Genomic DNA, 20,736 nt, shown 5'->3' on the forward strand with positions numbered 1-20,736 from the left:
CAGGTTCTGCTACCTGGAGTTCAATTTCTACAGTTGGTGACATTTCCTGAGATGTAGTCATAGAGGGCACTCTCTGCTTGCACAACTTCCCACATCCCACAGGATGCACATTCTACATACCCAAGCTGCGCCGGCATACCTTAAACTTTAACTGTTTACTGCATTATGATATAATGTAATAACTCACCTGTCATGCACCAGTTGTCTCCTCTGTGCCTACACTTAACAACCAATCAAATTAAGGGACTTCTGTGATGTCCCTTTTAGACTTTATCTGTAAAACCCTGGCTCTCTCTCCACTGCTATATGGGTTCACTCTCCAAACTCCCACTGTTTTATGGGCTTTCTCACTCTGAAACTTGCACTGCTTTATGGGCTCTCTCTCTCTTGTGCTCTGAACTTCCGTTGCTTTAGGGGTTCTCTCTCTCTTCAAACTCCCACTGCTTTACGGGTACTCTCTGCTGCTTTATCATCTCTCACTCTCCAAACTCCCATTGCTTTATGGTTCTCTCTCTCTGAACTCCTGCTGTTTTATGGGCTCTCTCCACTGCTTTATGCATTATCTGTCTTTCTCTCTCTCTCTGAACTCCTGCTGCTTTATGGGTTCTCTCTCTCGCTGAACTACCACTGCTTTATGGGTTCTCTCACGCTTTAAAAAAAATATTTTTATTCAACATATTTTCAATTCTATACAGAAAAAAAGAAAAATAACACCAGTAAACATCCTTCACTAACCACACTCCAGACACCCAAACCCCTCTGTCCCAGCCCACTCCCTCTGTCCCATTTTCTAACTATAGTAACAAACAAAAAACCCCAAATGAACCCCCATCCCTACATCCCAATGCAGCTCTTCATTGAGCTGCATTGTGCTCCAAATTCTGGTGAGTTCCACTCTTTTCACATTCACTGGTATCTTTTTCCATGTCTTCTCCCTTCAGTGTGCTCTTCTTGGATGTGGTCAGGTTCCCAGTGCTGGACTGATTAATGTGATCATCATTTTCACTCTCATGCCTTCTCCATGATATGTGGCACTACCGCTATGCTAAATGGGATAGATTTTGAACAGCTGTCAGAACTCAAAACTGGGCATCCTTTGGGTGCTGTGGGCCCTTAGCAGAATCAGAATTGTATTCAATCACGATCTGTAACCTCATGGCCTGGTATAACCCTCACTCTACCATTACCACTGAGCTGAGGGATCAACCCTGACTCAGTGAAGAGATTAGGACGGCATGCCAACATTAGACCTATCTAAACATGAACTGCTAACCTGATTCAACACAGCACTACTTGCATGTCGAACACCATAAGCAACATGCAATAGACAAAGCTAAGAAATCCCACAACCAACAGATCAGACCTAAGCTATGCAGTCCTTCCACATCCAGTCATGAATGGTGGTGGACAAATGAACAACTCATAGGAGGAGGTGGCACCACAAATGTTACCATCCTCAATGATGGGGAAGCCGAGGACAGCAGTGCAAAAAAGAAGGCTGAAGTATTTCCAAACATCTTCAGCCAAAAGTGTTGAGTGGATGATACATCTCGGCCTCCTCCTGAGGTCTCCAGTGTCATAGAAGCCACTATTTATCCAATCTGATTCACTCCATGTGACATCAAGAAATGGCTGAAGGCACTGGATACTGAAAAGGTTATGGGACCTGACAACATTTCAGCAATAGTACTGAAGTCAGTACTAGAACTAGCCGGGCCCCTAGCCAAGCTGCTTCAGGACAGCTACAACTCAGGCATCTTAACCAGCAATATGGAAAATTGCCCAGGTATGTCCTGCACTGAAAAAGCAGGATAAATCCAGCCTGGCCAATTACGCCCTATCAGTATACCCTCAATCATCAATAAAGTGAAGGAAGAGGCCATCGACTGTGCTACCAACTGAACAATATCCTGCTCACTGATGTTGAATTTGTATTCCAACAGGATTACTCAGCTCCTGACCTCATTACAATCTTGGCCCAGACATGAACAAATGAGCTGAACACAAAAGATGAGGTGAGAATGACTGCCCTTGGCATCAAGGCAGTATTTGACTGAGTATGGCAACAAGGAGCCCGAGTAAAACTGAAGAAAATAGGAATCAGCAGGAAAGCTCTTCATTGGTTGAATTCCTACCTAGAACAAATCAAGGTGGTTGCGGTTGTTGGAGGGGCAATCATCTCAGTCCCGTGACATCGCTCCAAGAGTTCCTCAGGGTAGTGTCCATGGCCAAAACATCTTCAGCTGCTTCAGCAATGACCATTCCATCCATGCTGAGGCCAGAAGTGGGGTGTTCAATGAAGACTGCACAATGTTCAGCACCATTTACAACTCCTCGGACACTGAAGGAATCCATTGCCACAGGCAGTAAGATCTGGACAGCATTCAGGCTTGGACTGATAAGTGGCAAGTAACATTCATGCTACATGTGTGTCAGGCAATGTCCACCTCCACAACAGATGGTTCCCGAGACATTCAATGCGAGTATCCTCTCCAAGTCCCCTTCTATCAACAAACTAAGGGATGGGGGATGGTCATCATTGGCTATAACTGAATTGGACTAGCCATATTAGTACTGTGGCTACCTGAGGTAGTCAGGGACTTGGAATTCTGCAATGGGTAATTCAAAGTCTCTCCACCATCGACAAGTCTCAAGTCAGGAGTATGAAGGAATACTCTCTATTTGCTTGGATGAGTGCAGCTCCAATGATATAAAGAAGCTTGATACCATTCACGGAGTGGGTACGACTATTATATAAGGAACCGATGGTGAGTGCCCACATAAACAATATGAGTTTGAGGTACTTTGCTCTGCACTGGGTGGTTGTGGTGGTGGTGGTGGGGGGGGGTGGCATGGGTGCCCAATGTCCCCTCTGCTATTTGCATTAGCAATGGAGCTTTTGGCCATTGCTTTATGGAGCTTGGTAAGGGAATAGTGTGGTGGTGGGGGGCGGTGCAACATAGGGTGTCTTTGTACACAGATGATTTATTGTTATACATATCAGAGCTGAGTGCGTCGATGGGGAATATAATGGAACTTCTCCGAAGTTTTGAGTTTTTCTCAAGATGTCCATTAAACCTGGAAAAGAGTGAATATTTTGTAGTGTCCCGGGAGTGAGGTGGGAGTGGGAGGGCTGCTCTTTCGCAGGGCGGCAGCCCACTTTGGGTATTTGGGGGTGCAGGTAGCGTGGGACTGGGCCGGGGGGGGGGGGGGGGGGGGGGGTTGGTGGTAGCCAGGGTTAGGAAGGTGGTCCTGCACAAAGGACGGCAGGCAGGGGGGGGGGGGGGGGGGGGGGGTTCGGCCTCCCAAATTTATTATATTATTATTGGGCGGCGAATGCCGAAAAGGTGAGAACATAAGAACATAAGAACTAGGAGCAGGAGTAGGCCATCTGGCCCCTCGAGCCTGCTCCGCAATTCAATGAGATCATGGCTGATCTTTTGCGGACTCTACTCCACTTTCCGGCCCGAACAGCATAACCCTTAATCCCTTTATTCTTAAAAAGACTATCTATCTTTATCTTAAAAACATTTAATGAAGGAGCCTCAACTGCTTCACTGGGCAAGGAATTCCATATTCACAACCCTTTGGGTGAAGAAGTTCCTCCTAAACTCAGTCCTAAATCTACTTCCCCTTATTTTGAGGCTTTGCCCCTTAGTTCTGCTTTCACCCGCCAGTGGAAACAACCTGCCCGCATCTATCCTATCTATTCTCTTCATAATTTTATATGTTTCTATAAGATCCCCCCTCATCCTTCTAAATTCCAACGACTACAGTCCCAGTCTATTCAACCTCTCCTCGTAACGCAACCCCTTCAGCTCTGGGATTAGCCTAGTGAATCTCCTCTGCACACCCTCCAGCGCCAGTACATCCTTTCTCAGGTAAGGAGACCAAAACTGAACAATACTCCAGCTGTGGCCTCACTAACACCTTATACAATTGCAGCATAACTTCCCTAGTCTTAAACTCCATCCCTCTAGCAATGAAAGACAAAATTCCATTTGCCTTCTTAATCACCTGCTGCACCTATAAACCGACCTTTTGCGACTCATGCACTAGCACACCCAGGTCTCTGCACAGCAGCATGTTTTAATATTTTATCATTTAAATAATAATTCCTTTTGCTTTTATTCCTACAAAAATGGATAACCTCACATTTGTCAACATTGTATTCCATCTGCCAGACCCTAGCCCATTCACTTAACCTATCCAAATCCCTCTGCAGACGTCCAGTATTTTGCTTTACCACTCATCTTAGTCTCGTCTGCAAACTTGGACACATTACACTTGGTCCCCAACTCCAAATCATCTATGTAAAGGAGGAGTTGGATTGGAAGCAGGAGTCCCAATGGGTTAGAATGGAGGAGGGTCTGTGTTGGGGGTCGGGGTTGAGGGCAAGTACGCTGGGAGTCCAGTGGTGGTGGTAACACTGAAGATTTGGAGACAGTTGGGGCAGCATCTTAAGCTGGGAGTTGGGTCAGGGGAGATACCGATCAGGGGGAATCACAGGTTTGAGCCGGGGAGGCTGGGTGAGAGGTTTCAGAGATGGGAGGAGAGGGCGATCAGGGTATTAAAAGACCTGTTCCTGGGGGGGATGTTTTGCGAGATTGGAAGAGTTGGGGGGGGACTATATGGACTGGGGCATGGGGTCGGGTTTAGGTACCTGCACCTCCGAGACTTTGCTAGGAAGGAGGTTCAGAGCTTCCCTATAGCGTCAACCCCCTTGTTGTTGGAAGAGGTATTGACGGCAGGGGGATGGAGAAGGAGGTGGTGTCAGCGATCAACAGGAAGATTTTGGGGGAGGACGTGGTGTACATGGCGGGGGATCAAAGCCAAGTGGGAGGAAGAGTTTGTGGAGGCTATGGAAGGCGATTTGTGGTGAGAGGTGCTCAGGAGGGTGAATGCATCAACCTCATATGAGAGGTTGGGGTTGATAGAGCTGAAGGTTGTGTATAGGGCTCACATCACGTGGGCGAAGAGTAGAGGGAGTAGAGGATGTATGTGAGCATTGTGGGAGGTGCCCCACAAACCATGTACATATGTTTTGGTCCTGTCCAAAGCTGGAGAGGTATTGGAGGGAGATTTTCAGTGTCATTTCGGGGGTAGTGCATGTGAACTTGGGACCAGGCCCCTAGAAGCCATTTTCGGGGTGTCGGACCAGCCCGGGCTGCAAGCGGGGGCGGGTGCGGATGTTTTAGCTTTTGCCTCACTGCTTGCCTGAGGCAGGTCCTGTTGAGATGGAGGTCCACCCTGTGCCTCGGTTTCGCGGGGGGGGGGGGGTGGGGGGGGGGGGGGGGGGGGGTGGGTTCCTACTTGAATTTTTGACCCTTCCGAACATGAAATTTGAGCTGCGGGGAATGAAGGAAGGGTTCTATAATTCATGGGGACTGTTTATTATGCACTTTTGGGAACTGGTTGCCATCGAACATTGCGGGGGGGGGGGGAGGTGGTTGGGGTTATTGTTGTCTTTGATTATACTGTTTACTGAATTGTTTTTACCTGGAATGTACGGGTTCATTCTGTATATTGACTGGGGTGGTGTTTTTGTTTGGGGCATTGTTATTTTATTTGTTTTTGTTTGCTTTTTTCTTTTTTTTGTTTATTTGATGAAAATGAGGAGAATAAAAAGATTTTTGAAAAAAGAAGCTTGATACCATCCAGGGCAAGGCAGCCCACTTGATTGGCACCCCATCCACCACCTTAAAGAATGAATCCCTCCACCCCAATGCACAGTGGCCGCATTGTGTACCATCCATAAGATGCACTGCAACTGCAGCACCTTCCAAACCCACAACCTCTACCAACTCAAAGGACAAGGGCAGCAGATACATAGGAAAACCACCATTTGCATGTTCCCTCCAAGGCACACGTTATGCTGTCTTAGAACTCCTAGAATCATAGAATTTACAGTGCAGGAGGCCATTCGGCCTATCGAGTTTGCACCGGCCCTTGGAAAGAGCACCCTACTTAAGCCCATGCCTCCACCCTATCCCTGTAAACACAGTAACCTGACCTAACCTTTTGGACAGTGAGGGCCAATTTATCATGGCCAATCCACCTAACCTGCACAATTTTGGACTGTGGGAGGAAACCGGAGCACCCGGAGGAAACCCACGCAGACACGGGGAGAAAGTGCAAACTCCACACAGACAGAACTATAACACCCATCCTGCACAGTCACCGGGGTCAAAACCTTGGAACTTCCTTCCGAAGTGCTTTGTGGATGTACCTACACCAGAGGGTCTGCAGCGGGTCAAGAGTGTGGCTCACCACCACCTTCGCAACATCAATTTGGGATAGGCAATAAATGCTGGTCTGACCAGCGATGGGCACACCCTGTGAAAGAATTTGTAAAAATCAAATTGCATTTAGAATACAGACACAGTTGCATACCTATTCACCAAGACTTCAAACATGCAGATGGAACGTTTGAGACTTGTAGAACAAATAATGCTTAAAAAATACAGGAAGATTATAATGCATATTATAACTGCTTTTCTCTGTATATTATCATCACATTGTCGCCATGCAAGGAATGACTTTGATCAGAATATGTATTACTACCTTAAAAGTAAAGGTTTAGCATTGGAAGGGACTGACTCAAACAACAAGAAAGAAAAAAAGACTTGTATTCACAGAGTGTTTTTCATGACCATGGTTCAAAAATATTTTACAGCCAATTAAATACTTTCAAAGTCTGATCAATGTTGTAATGCAGGGAATGTGACAGCCCAATTGCCCACAACAAATTCCCACAAACAGCAATGTGACCAGATAATCTGTTGTCATGATGTTGTTTGAGGGATAACTATTAGGTAAGACATCAGGAATAACTCCCCGGCTCTTCTTCCAAAAATAATCCACCCACCGATATCAGATAGCACCTCAGATAGTGCAGCACTGGAGGGTCAGTCTTCAATTTTGTGCTCAAGTCTTGGAGTGGGATTTGAACCAATTAAACAATTACTGTGTGAGAGTGAGTCTTGGGACCCTAACCAACTGAGCCATGGCTGATACACAGGGAAAACAAAAGTTCCACAAAATCTTTTATGTCCATCTAAGACAACCTCAGTTTAACATTTTGTTCAGGGAGACACTGGCATACGTCACTGAAGTGGTAATCCAGAGATTCTAATGGTCTGGGACAAGTCTCACCATGTCCTTTAGTGAAGGAAATCCACCATCCTCACCTGGTTGGGCCCATATGTGGCTCCAGACCCACAGCAAAACGGTTGACTCTGAACTGACCTCTGAAATGGCCCAGAAAGCCACTCAGTTCAAGGACAATTAGAGACGAGAGACAAATGCTGGTCTTGTCAGTGACGCCTACTACCTAGGAAAGAATAAAGAAAGGATTCGTGGCAGCTTTGACACCCCATCTACTGGGGATGTACAATGGTTCGTTGGCATGGGGAGAGTTGCTGGCCATGTTTGCGCAGGGGTCAATCTCTTTGTTTCTAAAAAAGGACATGGACCCAGTGGAGTGTGGGTCATATAGGCTGTTTTCCCTTCTGAATACCAACTTGAAGGTGCTAGCTAAGGTGTTGGTGAGGTGACTGGAAGGGTGTGTGCCAAAGATGGTATTTGAGGATCAGGTGGGTTTTGTCAAGGGGCGACAATTGTCGAGTAACATCAGGCGGCTGTTGAATGTGGTGATGACTAAATTTGGGGGGGGGGGGGGGGGGGGAGGTGCCAGAAGTTATTATCTCAATGGATGTGGAGAAGGCCTTTGACTGGGTAGAATGGAGGTACTTGTTTGACGTCCTGGGGCGGTTTGGGTTTGGGCCCGCTTTCATCTCTTGGGTGAGTTTGATGCATGCCACCCCCACAGTGACTGTAAGGATGAATGAAGTGAGCTTGAGATATTTCTGGCTGCTTAGGGGCACGAGACAGGGATGCCTACTGTCCCTGCTATTGTTTGTATTGGATATTGAGCCTTTGGCTATCGCCTTGCAGGCATCAGAAGAGTGGAAGGGTATTGAAAGGGGAGAGAGGGAACAAAGGTGTCACTCTATGCGAATTACCTGTTGCTGTGTGTCTCAGACCCGCTGGCGTGTATGGAAAGGTTAACGCGCCTGTTAGGGAAGTTTCGCGCCTTTTCAGGGTACAAACTCTTGGATGGCACTATAGCACAGTAGTTATCACTGCTGCCTCACAATTCTAGGGCCCAGGTTCAATACCGGCCTTGGGTGACTGTGTGGAGTTTGCACTTTCTCCCCGTGTCTGCAAGGGTTTCCTTCGGGTGCTCGGGTTTCCTCCCACAGTCCAAAAATGTGCGGGTTAGGTGGATTGGCCGAGCTAAATTACCCCTTAGTTTCCAAAAAGGTTAGGTGGGGTTACTGGGTTACAGGGATAGGGTGGAGGTGTGGGCTTGGGTATGGAGCTCTTTCCAAGGGCAGACTTGATGGGCCGAATGGTCTCCTTCTGCACTGTAGGGACTCTATAAAACTCAATCTGTTAAAGTGTGAGATATTCCCGGTGAATGCCCAGGGGTGAAGTGCGAACTTGGGAGCCCTGCCGTTCAAGCTGGCAAAAACAAGGTACTTGGGGATTCAGGTGGTTCATGATTGGGCGACAATGCACAAATGGAACTTGGCCAGTATGGTAGAGGGGTGAGAGGGCATCTAAAGAGGTGCGAAGACCTCCTGTTGTCCTTGGCGAGGAGAGTGCAGACCATAAAGATGAACATTCTCCCAAGGTTTTTGTTTGTGTTTCAGTCCCTCCCGAAATTCCTCCCCAAGGCATTTTTTCAGAGGGTAGATAAGCTAATTTTGGCCTTTGTGTGGCAGGCAAGATGCCCAGGATTCGGAGGGCTTTCTTGCAGAGTGGATGGCGTGCATGGGGGCTGGCGCATCCAAATTTGCTTTATTATCATTGGGCAGAAAATGTGGAAAAGGTGTGGCGGTGCTAGGAGGGGGGGGGGAGTCCATAAGACCATAAAATATAGGAACAGAATTAGGCCATTCGGCCCATTGAGTCATTTCTTCCATTCAATCATGGCTGATACATTTCTCATACCCATTCTCCTTCCTTCTGCCCATAACGCCTGATCCCATTATTAATCAAGAACCTATTTATCTCTGTCTTAAAGACACTCAGTGATTTGGCACGCTCTGGCTGAAGAAATTCCTCCACACAGTGGGCTAAACAGCTGGCTTGTAAAGCAGAACAAGGCCAGCATCGCGGGTTCAATTCCTTTACCAGCCTCCCCGAACAGGCGCCGGAAGGTGGCGACTAGGGGCTTTTCACAGTAACTTCATTTGAAGCCTACTTGTGACAATAAGCGATTTTCATTTTTTGGTTGACCTCCACCGCCTTCTGCGGCAAAGAGTTCCACAGAGTCACAGAGTCACCCTCCGGAGTCAGAGCTGATACAGGTGGAGAACTCCTGTGTGGGGGCATGCTTAAGGGATTTAGCCACGGCCCCTTTCCTGTTTTTGCCAGCCAGGTATACAGTGAGCTCAATGGTGGTGGCATCCCTTAAGATCTGGAACCAGCTTGGGTTAAACTTGTGGGGAGGGGGGATGTCAGTACTGGCCCGATATGTGGGATACATAGCTTTGCACCAGGGAGGGTGGACGCCTCTTTTAGGAGTTGGACTAAGGAGGGGGTGAAGCAGATTAGGGACTTGTTCGTGGAAGGGAGACTCGTGGGGTTGGAAGAGTTGCAGGGGGGAAACAGTTGCTGAGGGAATGTGAATTCAGATACAGGCAGGTCTGGGACTTTGCACGAAAGGAGCTCCCTGCATTCTGGATAGGTTTTTATCAGATAATGAGTTCAGAGAAGGGAGGATTATGGATATTTATGGGTAGCTACTGGAAACAGGGAAGGTGCCATTAGAGGAAATAAAGGGGAAGTGGGAGGAGGAGCTGGGTGGAGTGGGTGACTGCCTGGAGTGAAATTCTGCATCGGGTGAACTCAGCTTCCTCGTGTGCCAGGATGAGCCAGGTACAGTTCAAGGTGGTCCACAGAGCTCATATTCCTCAGGCGGAGAATAGGTGCGCACAGGGCTGGCGAATCATTTAAACATGTTCTGGTCCTGCCCGAAGCTAATAGAGTTTTGGCCATCGATCTTTGAGACATTGTCGGAGAGTATGGGGGTGAGGGTGGGGCCGCGCCCGCTGGTGGCGACCTTTGGCATGTCGGAGATGCCGGAACTACTGGAGGGGAAGGGGTCCCATGTCGTGGCCTTCGCATTTGATTGTTCCACGGCAAATTCTGCTAGGGTGGAGTTTGGCAGCACCACCGAAGTTGGCGACATGGCTGGAGAACATGGGGGAATTCCTACAATTGGATTTGGATTTGTTTATTGTCACGTATACCGAGGTACTATGAAAAATATTGTTCTGCGTGCAGCTCAGACAGATCATTCTGTACATGAAAAGAAAATACATAATAGGGCAAACATAAAATGCACAATGCAAATACATAGACACAGGTCTCGGGTGAAGCCTACAGGAGTGTAATACTACTCGGTAGATGAGGTGTGTGAAGAAATGAAATGAAATGTGAAATCGCTTATTGTCACGAGTAGGCTTCAATGAAGTTACTGTGATCAGAGATCAGAGATCAGATCGGTCCATAAGAGGGTCATTTAAGAGACTGGTAACAGTGGGGAAGAAGCTGTTTTTGAGTCTGTTCGTGTGTGTTCTCAGACTTTTGTATCTCCTGCCCAATGGAAGAAGTTAGAAGAGTGCGTAAGCCGAGTGGGAGGGGTCTTTGATTACGCTGCCTGCTTTCCCAAGGCAGCGGGAGATGTAGAGAGTCAATGGACAGAACGTGAGTTCGTGCAATGGACTGGGCTATGTTTGCACCAAACTTTGCCACGCAGTTGTGTGTGTACATGGAGTATAGTGGGGGGCTACGTACGCAGCCCTTTGGGGCCCCAGTATTGAGGACCATCGTGGAAGAGGTGTTGTCGTTTATCCTTACTGATTGTGGTCTATGGGTCAGAAAGCTGAGGATCTAGTTGTAGAGTGAGGGGTCAAGTCCTAGGTTTTGGAGCTTTGGTATGAGCTTGGCTGGGATTATGGTGTTGAAGGCGGAGCTTTAGTCAATAAATAGGAGTCTGATGTAGGAGTCCTTGTTGTCGAGATGCTCCAGGGATGAGTGAAGGGCCAGGGAGATGGCGCCGTTGTGGCGGTATGCGAATTGCAGTGGATCTAGGCATTCTGGGAGCATGGTGTTGATGTGCCTCATGACCAACCCCTCGAAGCACTTCATTACATCGATGTCAAGACCACTGGATGATAAGTCATTGAGGCACATTACCTGGTTTTTCTTTGGCACCGGTATGATGATGGTCTTCTTGAAGCATGTGGGGAGCTCAGAGTGGAGCAGGGAGAGGCTGAAGATGTCTGCGAACACATCTGCTAGCTGGTCGGCACAGAATCTGTGTGCGCAACCCAGTGACCCTGGCCGATCTGACTTTGGAAGCTGTGACGGTGGGTATGGGTGTGCCTGGGGCTGCTGGGGCACTCGACAGCGTATCGTTGGTTTCCTGCTCGAACCGAGCATAGAATGCATTGAGTTCATCGGGAAGGGGTGCGCTGCTGCCAGAGATTCTGCTCGGCTTCGCTTTGTAGCCCGTTATGTTGTTTAAGTCTTGTCACAACTGACGAGAGTCTGTAACACTAGTTTGTGACTCTAGCTTGGTCTGATATTGTCTCTTGGCATCCCTTTGTGGAGGTCGTACCTGGATTTCTTGTACAGATCAGGTTCGCCTGACTTGAACACCTCAGACCTGTCCTTCAGTAGGGAGTAAATCTCCCGATTAAGCCATGGTTTCCAGTTGTGGAACATACGTACTACTTTCTTTGGCGCACAGTCGTCTACACATTTGCTGATGAAGTCTGTGAAGGTGGTGGCATACTCGTTTAGGTTTGGCCACTGAGTTCTTAAATATGGGCCAGTCCACTGTCTCCAAGCAGTCACGTAGGAGCTCTTCTGTTTCCTCGGACCAGCACTGCACGACCTTCTTAACCAGATTCTCCCGCTTGAGTTTCTGCTTGTATGCCGGGAGAAGGAGCACCATCTTATGGTCCGATTTGCCGAAGTGCGGTTGGGAAATGGATCGGTAGGCACCTCTGATTTTTGTGTTGCAGTGGTCACGAGCGTTCTCACCCCCGTTGGGACAGAAGATGTGTTGGTGGAATTTTGGCAGTACACTCTTGAGGCTGGCCTTGTTGAAGTTCCCGGCTACGATGAACAAAGCCTCCAGGTGTTCTGTTTCATTGTAATTTATAACTGTACAATTCGTCCAGCACTTTCTTCACTTCTGCCTGGGGTGGGATGTAGGTGAGGTGGAGAAAATTAAGTTTGCTCTTAGAGGGTCAGAGGAGGGATTTAGCGTGAGTTGGAAGCTGTTTATATAGAACCATAGAACGATAGAATTCCTACAATGCAGAAGGAGGCCATTCAGCCCATCGAGTTTGCACCCTACCTAGGCTCACTCCCCATCCCTATCCCCATAACCTACCTAACCTGCACATCTTTGGACTGTGGGAGGAAGCTGGTGCACCCGAAGGAAACCCACGCAGACACGGGGAGAAAGTGCAAACTCCACTCAGTCACCCAGGGCTGGAATTGGATCTGGATCCCTGGTGCTGTGAGGTGGCTGTGCCACCCTTTGTGTTTAAGATTTGTTTATCACTGGCGAGTAAGGATGGGAGCTGGATGGGGTGGAGCGTCTTTTCGCGGGGAGGGTTAAATTGGGCAAGGTTTAAAAATGGGTTAAGCGACAAACTATTTGTACTTTAGCAGTTTTTTGGATGATTGTGTAATTTTGTGCATTATGTTTGGAATAAAAAATATTTTTTAAAAAGGAGGAGTTTACTTGGATCCTATTTGTATAAATATTTCTTAACTTCAATCACATCATATCATCACTCCATACCCAGCTGAGCTCATGGGCCAGGTACTGACACTGGGCATTTCTTGTTTCTCGGGGCTGAATTCTACTATCCTTTTGGGGAAAAAACTGGGATACAGGAAGACTCATAGAATGCACAGGAAGGCATTGAACATCAGGCCTAACATATTCCCACCACCATGCTATTTTACTAGGGTTGGGGATGGTGGCCCACTGCAAACAAAGCTGAGACAATTAAGGGCCACTTCCTGACTCTGTGGGGATTTTGCTCGTGACTGGGTGCAATGTTGCTGTATGAGAAGACTGTCCAGTGGAACCTAGTGGCTGCCTAGTGGGCTCTTGAAGGGAGGAGATTATTTCTTGTGCATCCATGGCTGACAGAGGGATCTCTGTGGCACTGGCAACTACCAGAGCAATAGCACTGTCTGTCCGCCAAGTATAGGCCCTCGCCTTGCACTTTCCTACGCCTGACAATCACCAGGACCTGTCTGCCAGGTCCCGGCTACCAACAATCCTTGTTACCCTTCTTCAAGGGCGCCGACCATCAATGCACTCTCATCCTATTGGTGCAGCCCCAGAATGATCACCACTTGTGCTGGTGATGTTGAGCTGCTGACCCTCTGATAAGGCCAGCAGCTCTTGGGGCCGGCTCCGTCCTTAGTATGATAGAAGCACAGTGAGCAGCCAGTGATGCATGATCAATTGCACAAAAGACTCAGATAGGTACAACTGTGGCTTTATTGCAGTCAGATGCTTGGCCTCCTACTGCAGCTGGCTAAATGGCAGATCAGTGGAGGACACGCATATTTATACGGCTCCTTGTGGGCGGAGCCAGCCGGCAGAGGCTACCGGCAAACCTATAATACAGGTCCTACCTTACATCCCCTAATAGAGGTGCACACAGTGGTTCACCACAGCCAGCTACAGCTGAGGGTACTACAGACTGCCGAAGGAGGGACAATCCCCCGCTTTCAACTCTGGTGGCAGGACATCTGCTATCTCTGCAAAATTCTGGCCTATAGTTTAGTAACACATGACACAGTTCAATAACCTGTTCCTTATCTGGGTGTGCTAATTTAATTCCTGCATGCAGAACCAGCAGTTCCAGGAATTAACATTTCAATAAAATCCAGTTCGGGGACTGAACCTGGAGGATATGTATGTGTCGAAGCCCAAAGCAGTCCATGAAGAATCCAGTGAATTAGACCCACTGGCCTGCTTCAAAACTAGTCCAGAGGCAAGGAGTGGTTTCTTGCGACATGAAAGACTGCAATAAATTACGTTCACCAACCTGCTAATGCCAACCAAAGGTACTGGAGGTAAAAAACACAACTACTCGTGTAAGCCATTACTTAGAAATAGAATTTTTTTTAAATCATTTGTCACCAGCAATTTACGTAATGAACAAAACACTGTATGCAAATATAATTTTTTCGTAAATCAGTTCAATATGAATACACATCTGGATATTGCAGAATTTCCACGTCACCTCAGTTCTCCCCACCTGAACACAGTTTTCCATGAAAGCAATTGGAAAGGCTAGAAGCACTGTGACTTTTTTGTAATACCCTGTATATACTGGCAAATAGTTCCAGGTTTGTATCTAGATTTATGCCAATATTGATTTTGAACAGATTTTTTTTTTATGAATTGATCTTAATTGTTTCTGCCCCAAACATTACAACAGGCATATTTCCACTGAATCCAAACATCATGGATGCAGATTGATCACACAAAGTCAAAAACATTTACAGTATGGAATTCTGCATCTGATGACTAACAATAAGGATTAAATGATGTTCACCTTCCACCAAGGGGGATCCAGGACAGGGTAGTTTCCAGGTGTGAGGTAGGAGAGGGGAGAGTCTCGGATATTTATAAGGAGCTTATGGGAGCGGAGGACACAGGCACCGAGGAACTGAAACTCAAGTGGGAAGAGGAACTTGGTGGGGGGTTGGAGGGAGGCATATGGGCAGACGCTCTGAGGAGGGTAAATGCAACCGCAACATGTGCCAGGCTCGTCCTGATTCAGTTCAAGGTAGTTCACCGGGCCCACATGACGGTGGCCCAGATGAGCAAATTCTTTGGGCTGGAGGACAAGTGTGCTAGATGTGGGGTAGGACCAGTGACCCATGTCCACATGTTCTGGGCGTGTCCAAAACTCAGGGGATACTGGCAGGGATTTGCGGGCATCATATCCCGGGTACTGAAAACAAGGGTGGCGATGAGTCCAGAGATGGCGATTTTTGGGGTGTCGGAAGACTCGGGAGTCCAGGAGGGGATAGAGGCCGAAGTTGTGGCCTTCGCTTCCCTGATAGCCCGGCGATGAATACTGTTGGCCTGGAGGGACTCAAACCCCCAAAGACCAAAGTATGGCTGTCGGACATGGCAAGCTTTCTCGGCTTGGAAAAAAAATCAAGTTCGCCTTACGAGGATCGCTATCGAGGTTCGCACGGAGGTGGCAACCGTTCATCGACTTCTTCGCGGGGAACTAATCGTCACCTGGGCGGGGGGGGGGTGGGGGGGGGGGGGGGGTAGAATAGTGTAGAGTAGGGGGAAAGAATAGGCGGGTCTATTTGTGAGAGGGGTACTGTTACTTGCACTATGTTTTTTGTTGGTATCTGCACACTAATTTATATTGTGACTGTTTACAATGCCAAAAAATACCTCAATAAAATTGTCTGTTAAAAAAAAGGGTTAAATGATGTACAAGGGTAAAATACCAGTTAAAAGATGGTTTAAAGGAGGACAAACAGTACAAAGAAAATTTACTTGTGTAGTTCTTTTGCAATTGAAATGTTGGAAAGATTCACCATCTATCACAGAAAAATGCATTCTGTATTTACACCACTCCATATTAAATCCTTTCCACATCTCTGATGGACTGAACAGACTAACACTACTGCTCTGTTAAGTGGTTGAAGTCCTATTTTTAATGCACTTTTACAAGAGTATGCAGCTGAATTGCTGGGGCGATGATGGCATCATGGCACTGTCACTGAATTAGTAATCCAGAGGCCCAGGCTATTGCTCAGTGAACATGGGTTCAAATCCCACCATAACAGCAAGCAGAATTTAAATTTAATTTGTATATCTGGAATATAAAGCTAGTCTCAGCAATCGACTTTTGTAAAAATCCATCTGATTCACGAACGTTCTTTACGACGATCCTCACCTGGTTTGGCCCAAATGTGACTCTAGACCCATAGCATTGTAGTTGGCTCTTAACGGCCCTCTTTAATGGCCTAGCAAGCCACTTAGTTCAAGGGGTTTCAGAGACGGACAACAAACTGGCCTTGCCAGCAACGCCCACATCCCATGAAAGAATTTTTTTAAATCCGAGAAGGTTCTTTTGAAAAACAGTACAGCCATTGCCTCAGCCAGGAAAAGCCAGGCTTCATAGTGCAATGCTGTAAATTATGTGTAACTTTTATAAATGTGCAATATGGGAGGATCAAAATAAACCATCTGCTCACTGAAAGCAGACCCACGATTATCGCATCCACAGCAAAACTCGAAACTACAAATCAAATACATTAGAAAGGTGAAATATTTCAGTGTTTTCAACTACATTTTAAATAATGTGCCTTTCATAAAAAACTAATATCACACTCGTCACACACCTAGAATACAAAAACGAACATAAATTTTAAAAGGCCAGAAGATGTTGGCCTGGTTACTAGTCTAAGAATTCTGCTGCTGGGAACATTACAAGACTTCCTTTGATGAGAGTGCCTGAGCTCCTGCAACTTCCTTCTCAGTCATTTCCTTAATTTAAAAAAAACCCAGCTTGCTTAGCTGCCTCCTTCATCGATCATAAATAGAGTATTAAAACATACAATCATCAATTCATCGAACAGCACAACAGATGAAAAAAGCTCTGTATTTACCTTTTTAGCTTGCTGTACAGGGCTAGAGCGAGGGCCAAACCCCATCTGTGGCATAGAAAGCAGCATCTTTACAGCCCTTGGTGCCACACAGTCAAATCACACGAGTAAGATTATGTTGCACAGGAAACAAGCCTCAAACAGCAAATCTGCAAATCAGCCTGTTTGTGGGGGAGCACCACATAACTCACTGGCAGATCAGTCAGTAGGCCTTAGTTTTGGGAGGAGTCTGAAAAACCACAGGGCAGAGGGAGGAGGCAAACTGAGATCACGCTGATGAATGAATGGCATTTTGCCTCAGGCTCCCATGTCTCTACGGGGTGCAGCAAGTAAGGCAGAAAGGAATTAAAACAGATTTCTTTGTAACGTGAAAGATGTCAATACAGACATTTTCTTCTATTGATTTTCTTTTTTTTTAAATTGAAAAGAAAATGGCAAATATAACAACAATCTATAGGCAGCTCTGTGTGACAATCAGGAACACAAAAAGCGCCTGTTTGTACACTGAAGTTATATCTGTGTAAATTAAATGAAAAGGTAAGTTACCAACTTTTTATACATACATTGGTGAAGTAGATATTTCAGTATTGTAAAGTGGGCAAAATTCTCAGTTTGGGAGATTGAGAGCACAATTTAACACCCAGAAAACAGAGTCCCATTTGGGCACATAAAGCAGGGTATTACTTGGCTCCCGCGCGAACAACCCGTCTATCAAATGGGACTCTTTTTTTTTGGCCTCAACGAAGAATGCCCCACCGAGGCCACACTTCCATCATTTTAAATGTTGCCTGGATCTCTTAACCCCCCTCGGACTCCCCACTGTAGCCTCTGCCCCTCCCCAGTACCCCAACATACCTCTTAGAGGGTCCTCTAGCCCCCCTCACCTTACCTTTGAAGGGCAAGGCACTCCCCGGGCGCAGAATAAGGCGGGTTCCAAAGGCCATGGTGCAGGTCTCCTCTGGTTGAGGTGAGCTCCGCTGATCCCCTGCTTCCTCTACAGTGGGACAGTGCTTCAGAGGAGTGCCAACACCTGGTGGGCCCTTGATTGTGTCTCGTCACGCCCCTCACCTTGATGAAACAGCTGGGTATGAGGGTGTCTAGGGCGGTAGCCTGGGTGGGCTCCCAAATGATCAGAGGCCTTCTGAACATTAAAAGGAGACAGGGAGCACTCAGCAGTGTGAGCAGCCAGGAGCTGCTCCCTACTAAAGGGGTGCGTTTAAAAGACAGACTGCAGCAATGGCGGTCTGAGCCAGGCCACCCCAATCCCAAGCGGGACATGCCAAGTCCACAGACCTGGCACTAAGTCACTACCCGCCATGGCTGCCAATGGAGAGCGGGAGGCTAAAGTAACACTGAAAAATCATTGAACACTGCCCGTCACCCCCTAGCAAGCTCGACAGTGTTCAACGATTTTTCAGTGTTATTTTAGCCTCCCGCTCTCTCGCTGCAGCCATGGCGCCCGGTCCATGTTTGGAAATACTTGTAGTAATTCACGCCCATGTGACTTCTGCCTGAGAGGAGTGGTACATCACGAAAAAACGGGTCAGACTGTGTCCAACCAGCCAGTCACATTTAAATGCATGCATATGCCAGTTTTGCATGCTACCGCCGGTGTGACATGCAATCCTCATTATCACCGCCAGTGAGGAACCAGAGTATGGCACTTTAATCGGCGCTGGGCGTGGACCTCGATTTCATCCAGCGCCTGATTCTCTGCCCAATCACAGTTTGCTGCATCGCGAGGTGAAGAATTTCGTCCAGTATATGAGTACTTGGTGCACTCATGTGTTTTCAATAAATTATTTGCAAAGATGCAGACTTAAAGGAGAGATGTATAAAGCATGATGTAATTTGAAATTTAATTAGCAGCCGGTTTAAATTGCTAATATAACCACTTAAGAATTTAATTGCGCAATATTTTAACTGGCTGGACTGGCAGCGCTGTATGTAAGGAATTACATTCAAACTGAACTATTTGGATGAGTAATCAATGACATTCACAATGTTGAAAATTTCAATTGACTCATCATACATTTTGGGGGCAAAGGTTCTAGGTTTCGTTCCGAATGAAACAGTGCTTCCTGATTTCAACCTTAAATTACCCGAGTCTATAATTAAGGACAGAGTGATTGAACACCGTGAAACTGTTCAGTCAATCAGAGAGAACCAGTGTGGATTTGAAAAGGGTAAGTCATTCCTGATGAACCTGACTGAATTTTTGGAGACTTGACTGAAGTTGTGGATAGAGAAATGTCTACAGGTGTTATTTATATTGATTTCCAGAAGACATTTGATAAAGTCCCCAATTAGAGACTGTTAGACAAAGTCAAAGTTTGTGGAATTGTAGGCAAATTATTTATGTGGCTAGGAAATCGCCTGAGTGCAGGTAAGAGAGGATGGATAATGGACAGGTTGTGTCTAGTACAGTCCTACATGGATCTGAGATGGGGCCTCAACTATTCACCACATTTATTAACACCTTAGGTAATGGGATAAAAAGTAACATATCCAAGTTTACTGAAAAAGTGGTATTTGTCGGCAGTGAAGATAGAAGCATAAAATTACAAAGAGATATAAATGGACTTTGTGAATCCAAATAACTGTGTCAAATAGATTTCAATGCAGGTAATTGTGAGGTCACCCATTGAGGACTTAAAGAAAATAAAAGAGAATACTTTTTAAATGGAGAAAAGCTAGAAACTTCCAAAGAAACTTCAAGGTTCATTAACACATTCTTAAAATGTCAAAGACTAATTTAGAAAATAATCAAAAAGGTGATTCAGTCGTCGGGGATAGAATTTATGCTGCAGCTGTACAATGCGCTGGTTAGAACACACCTGGAGTACTGTGAGCGTTTCTGGGCATCACATCTCAGAAAGAGATACTTTGCTTGGAGAGGGAGTACAGCATAGATTTATCAGAGTGTTATTTGGGCTGCATGAAAAGATTACAGAAACTTGGATTGTATTTCCTGAAATTTATAAAATTAAGGAGTCATTTAATTGAAGTTTTCAAGATATTTAAGGGAGCAAGATGTTAACTTTGTATTAATTGTCCCATAGATTGCAGTATATAAATAGACCTGGCATAGAAGGTGACCCAATGGGTGGGTTACTCCGTCCACGTTCGCTCGGCGACCGGAGAATCCCGCCCGAGGACAATGCATTTTCCCATTGCCGGCGTCTTGCCCGTGGCATTCTTACGGTGGGTGGAGTGGAAGAATTCAGCCCAATGTTTTCAGCCCCACCTAAGTCAACTCCCTTTTTAGGCCACAACATGCTTTACATTAGAGGTCAGCCTCAACTGTTCACCCCACAAATGGATGTTTTACTGACTGGTACCTTATAACTCGAGGAAGTCTTGTGGTGCAGTGGGTAGCGTCCCTGCCACTGCGCCAGAAGCTCTGGGTTGATTCCTACCCCAGAACTTGTTGGCCTTCATTCATTGTGCAGTATCCGTGCAGAGCGAACACCTATCGAAGGCCAGCTGGATGCAGTAATACTCTTTTATTCTCTGTACACAATGACTCTCCATCTCCCGAACAGTCTCCCTCCTCGACCTGTATTTCGACCGGGCTCTTTATACTATGATGGCTCCCCTCTTTAAAGGGGACGCCCCACCCCATTATTGGGGAAGTTCAAATTCCATGGAGGTCACGGGGAACTGGATCCTCCACACTCCTTAACCGCCATAGGGGGTTACAACACATAACCTACAAGTCCTTCCAACACACGCCAATGGCTGGTGATAAGAGTGGTGCTCCTCAGCTATAAAGGCAGCATGGTAGCATAGTGGTTAGCACAGTTTCTTCACAGCTCCAGAGTCCCAGGTTCAATACCTGACTTGGGTTACTGTCTGTGCGGAGTCTGCACGTTCTCCCTGTGTGTGCGTGGGTTTCCTCAAGGTGCTCCGGTTTTCTCCCACAGTCCAAAGATGTGCAGGTTAGGTGGATTAACCATGATAAATTGCCCTTTGTGT

The 20,736-nt window shown here is 46.7% G+C and overlaps 1 protein-coding gene across 4 annotated transcripts in view; it reads right to left on the reverse strand.

Moving 5' to 3' along the window:
• LOC119961975 (RNA-binding motif, single-stranded-interacting protein 1-like) overlaps positions 1 to 16,997 on the reverse strand; it is a 320,074-nt gene extending 303,077 nt beyond the window's left edge. For 2 of the 4 annotated variants that reach the window (XM_038789650.1, XM_038789649.1), the window contains exon 1: positions 16,762 to 16,997. In XM_038789650.1, the coding sequence (XP_038645578.1) occupies positions 16,762 to 16,827 (66 nt within the window). In that variant the 5' untranslated portion in view covers positions 16,828 to 16,997. The remainder of the gene's footprint in view (positions 1 to 16,761) is intronic. The other 2 variants (XM_038789653.1, XM_038789652.1) reach the window with 1 other exon arrangement.
• Between the last annotated feature and the right edge of the window lie 3,739 nt (positions 16,998 to 20,736).

Source organism: Scyliorhinus canicula, chromosome 2, assembly GCF_902713615.1.
Source record: "Scyliorhinus canicula chromosome 2, sScyCan1.1, whole genome shotgun sequence".
NCBI classification, from domain to species: Eukaryota; Metazoa; Chordata; class Chondrichthyes; order Carcharhiniformes; family Scyliorhinidae; genus Scyliorhinus; species Scyliorhinus canicula.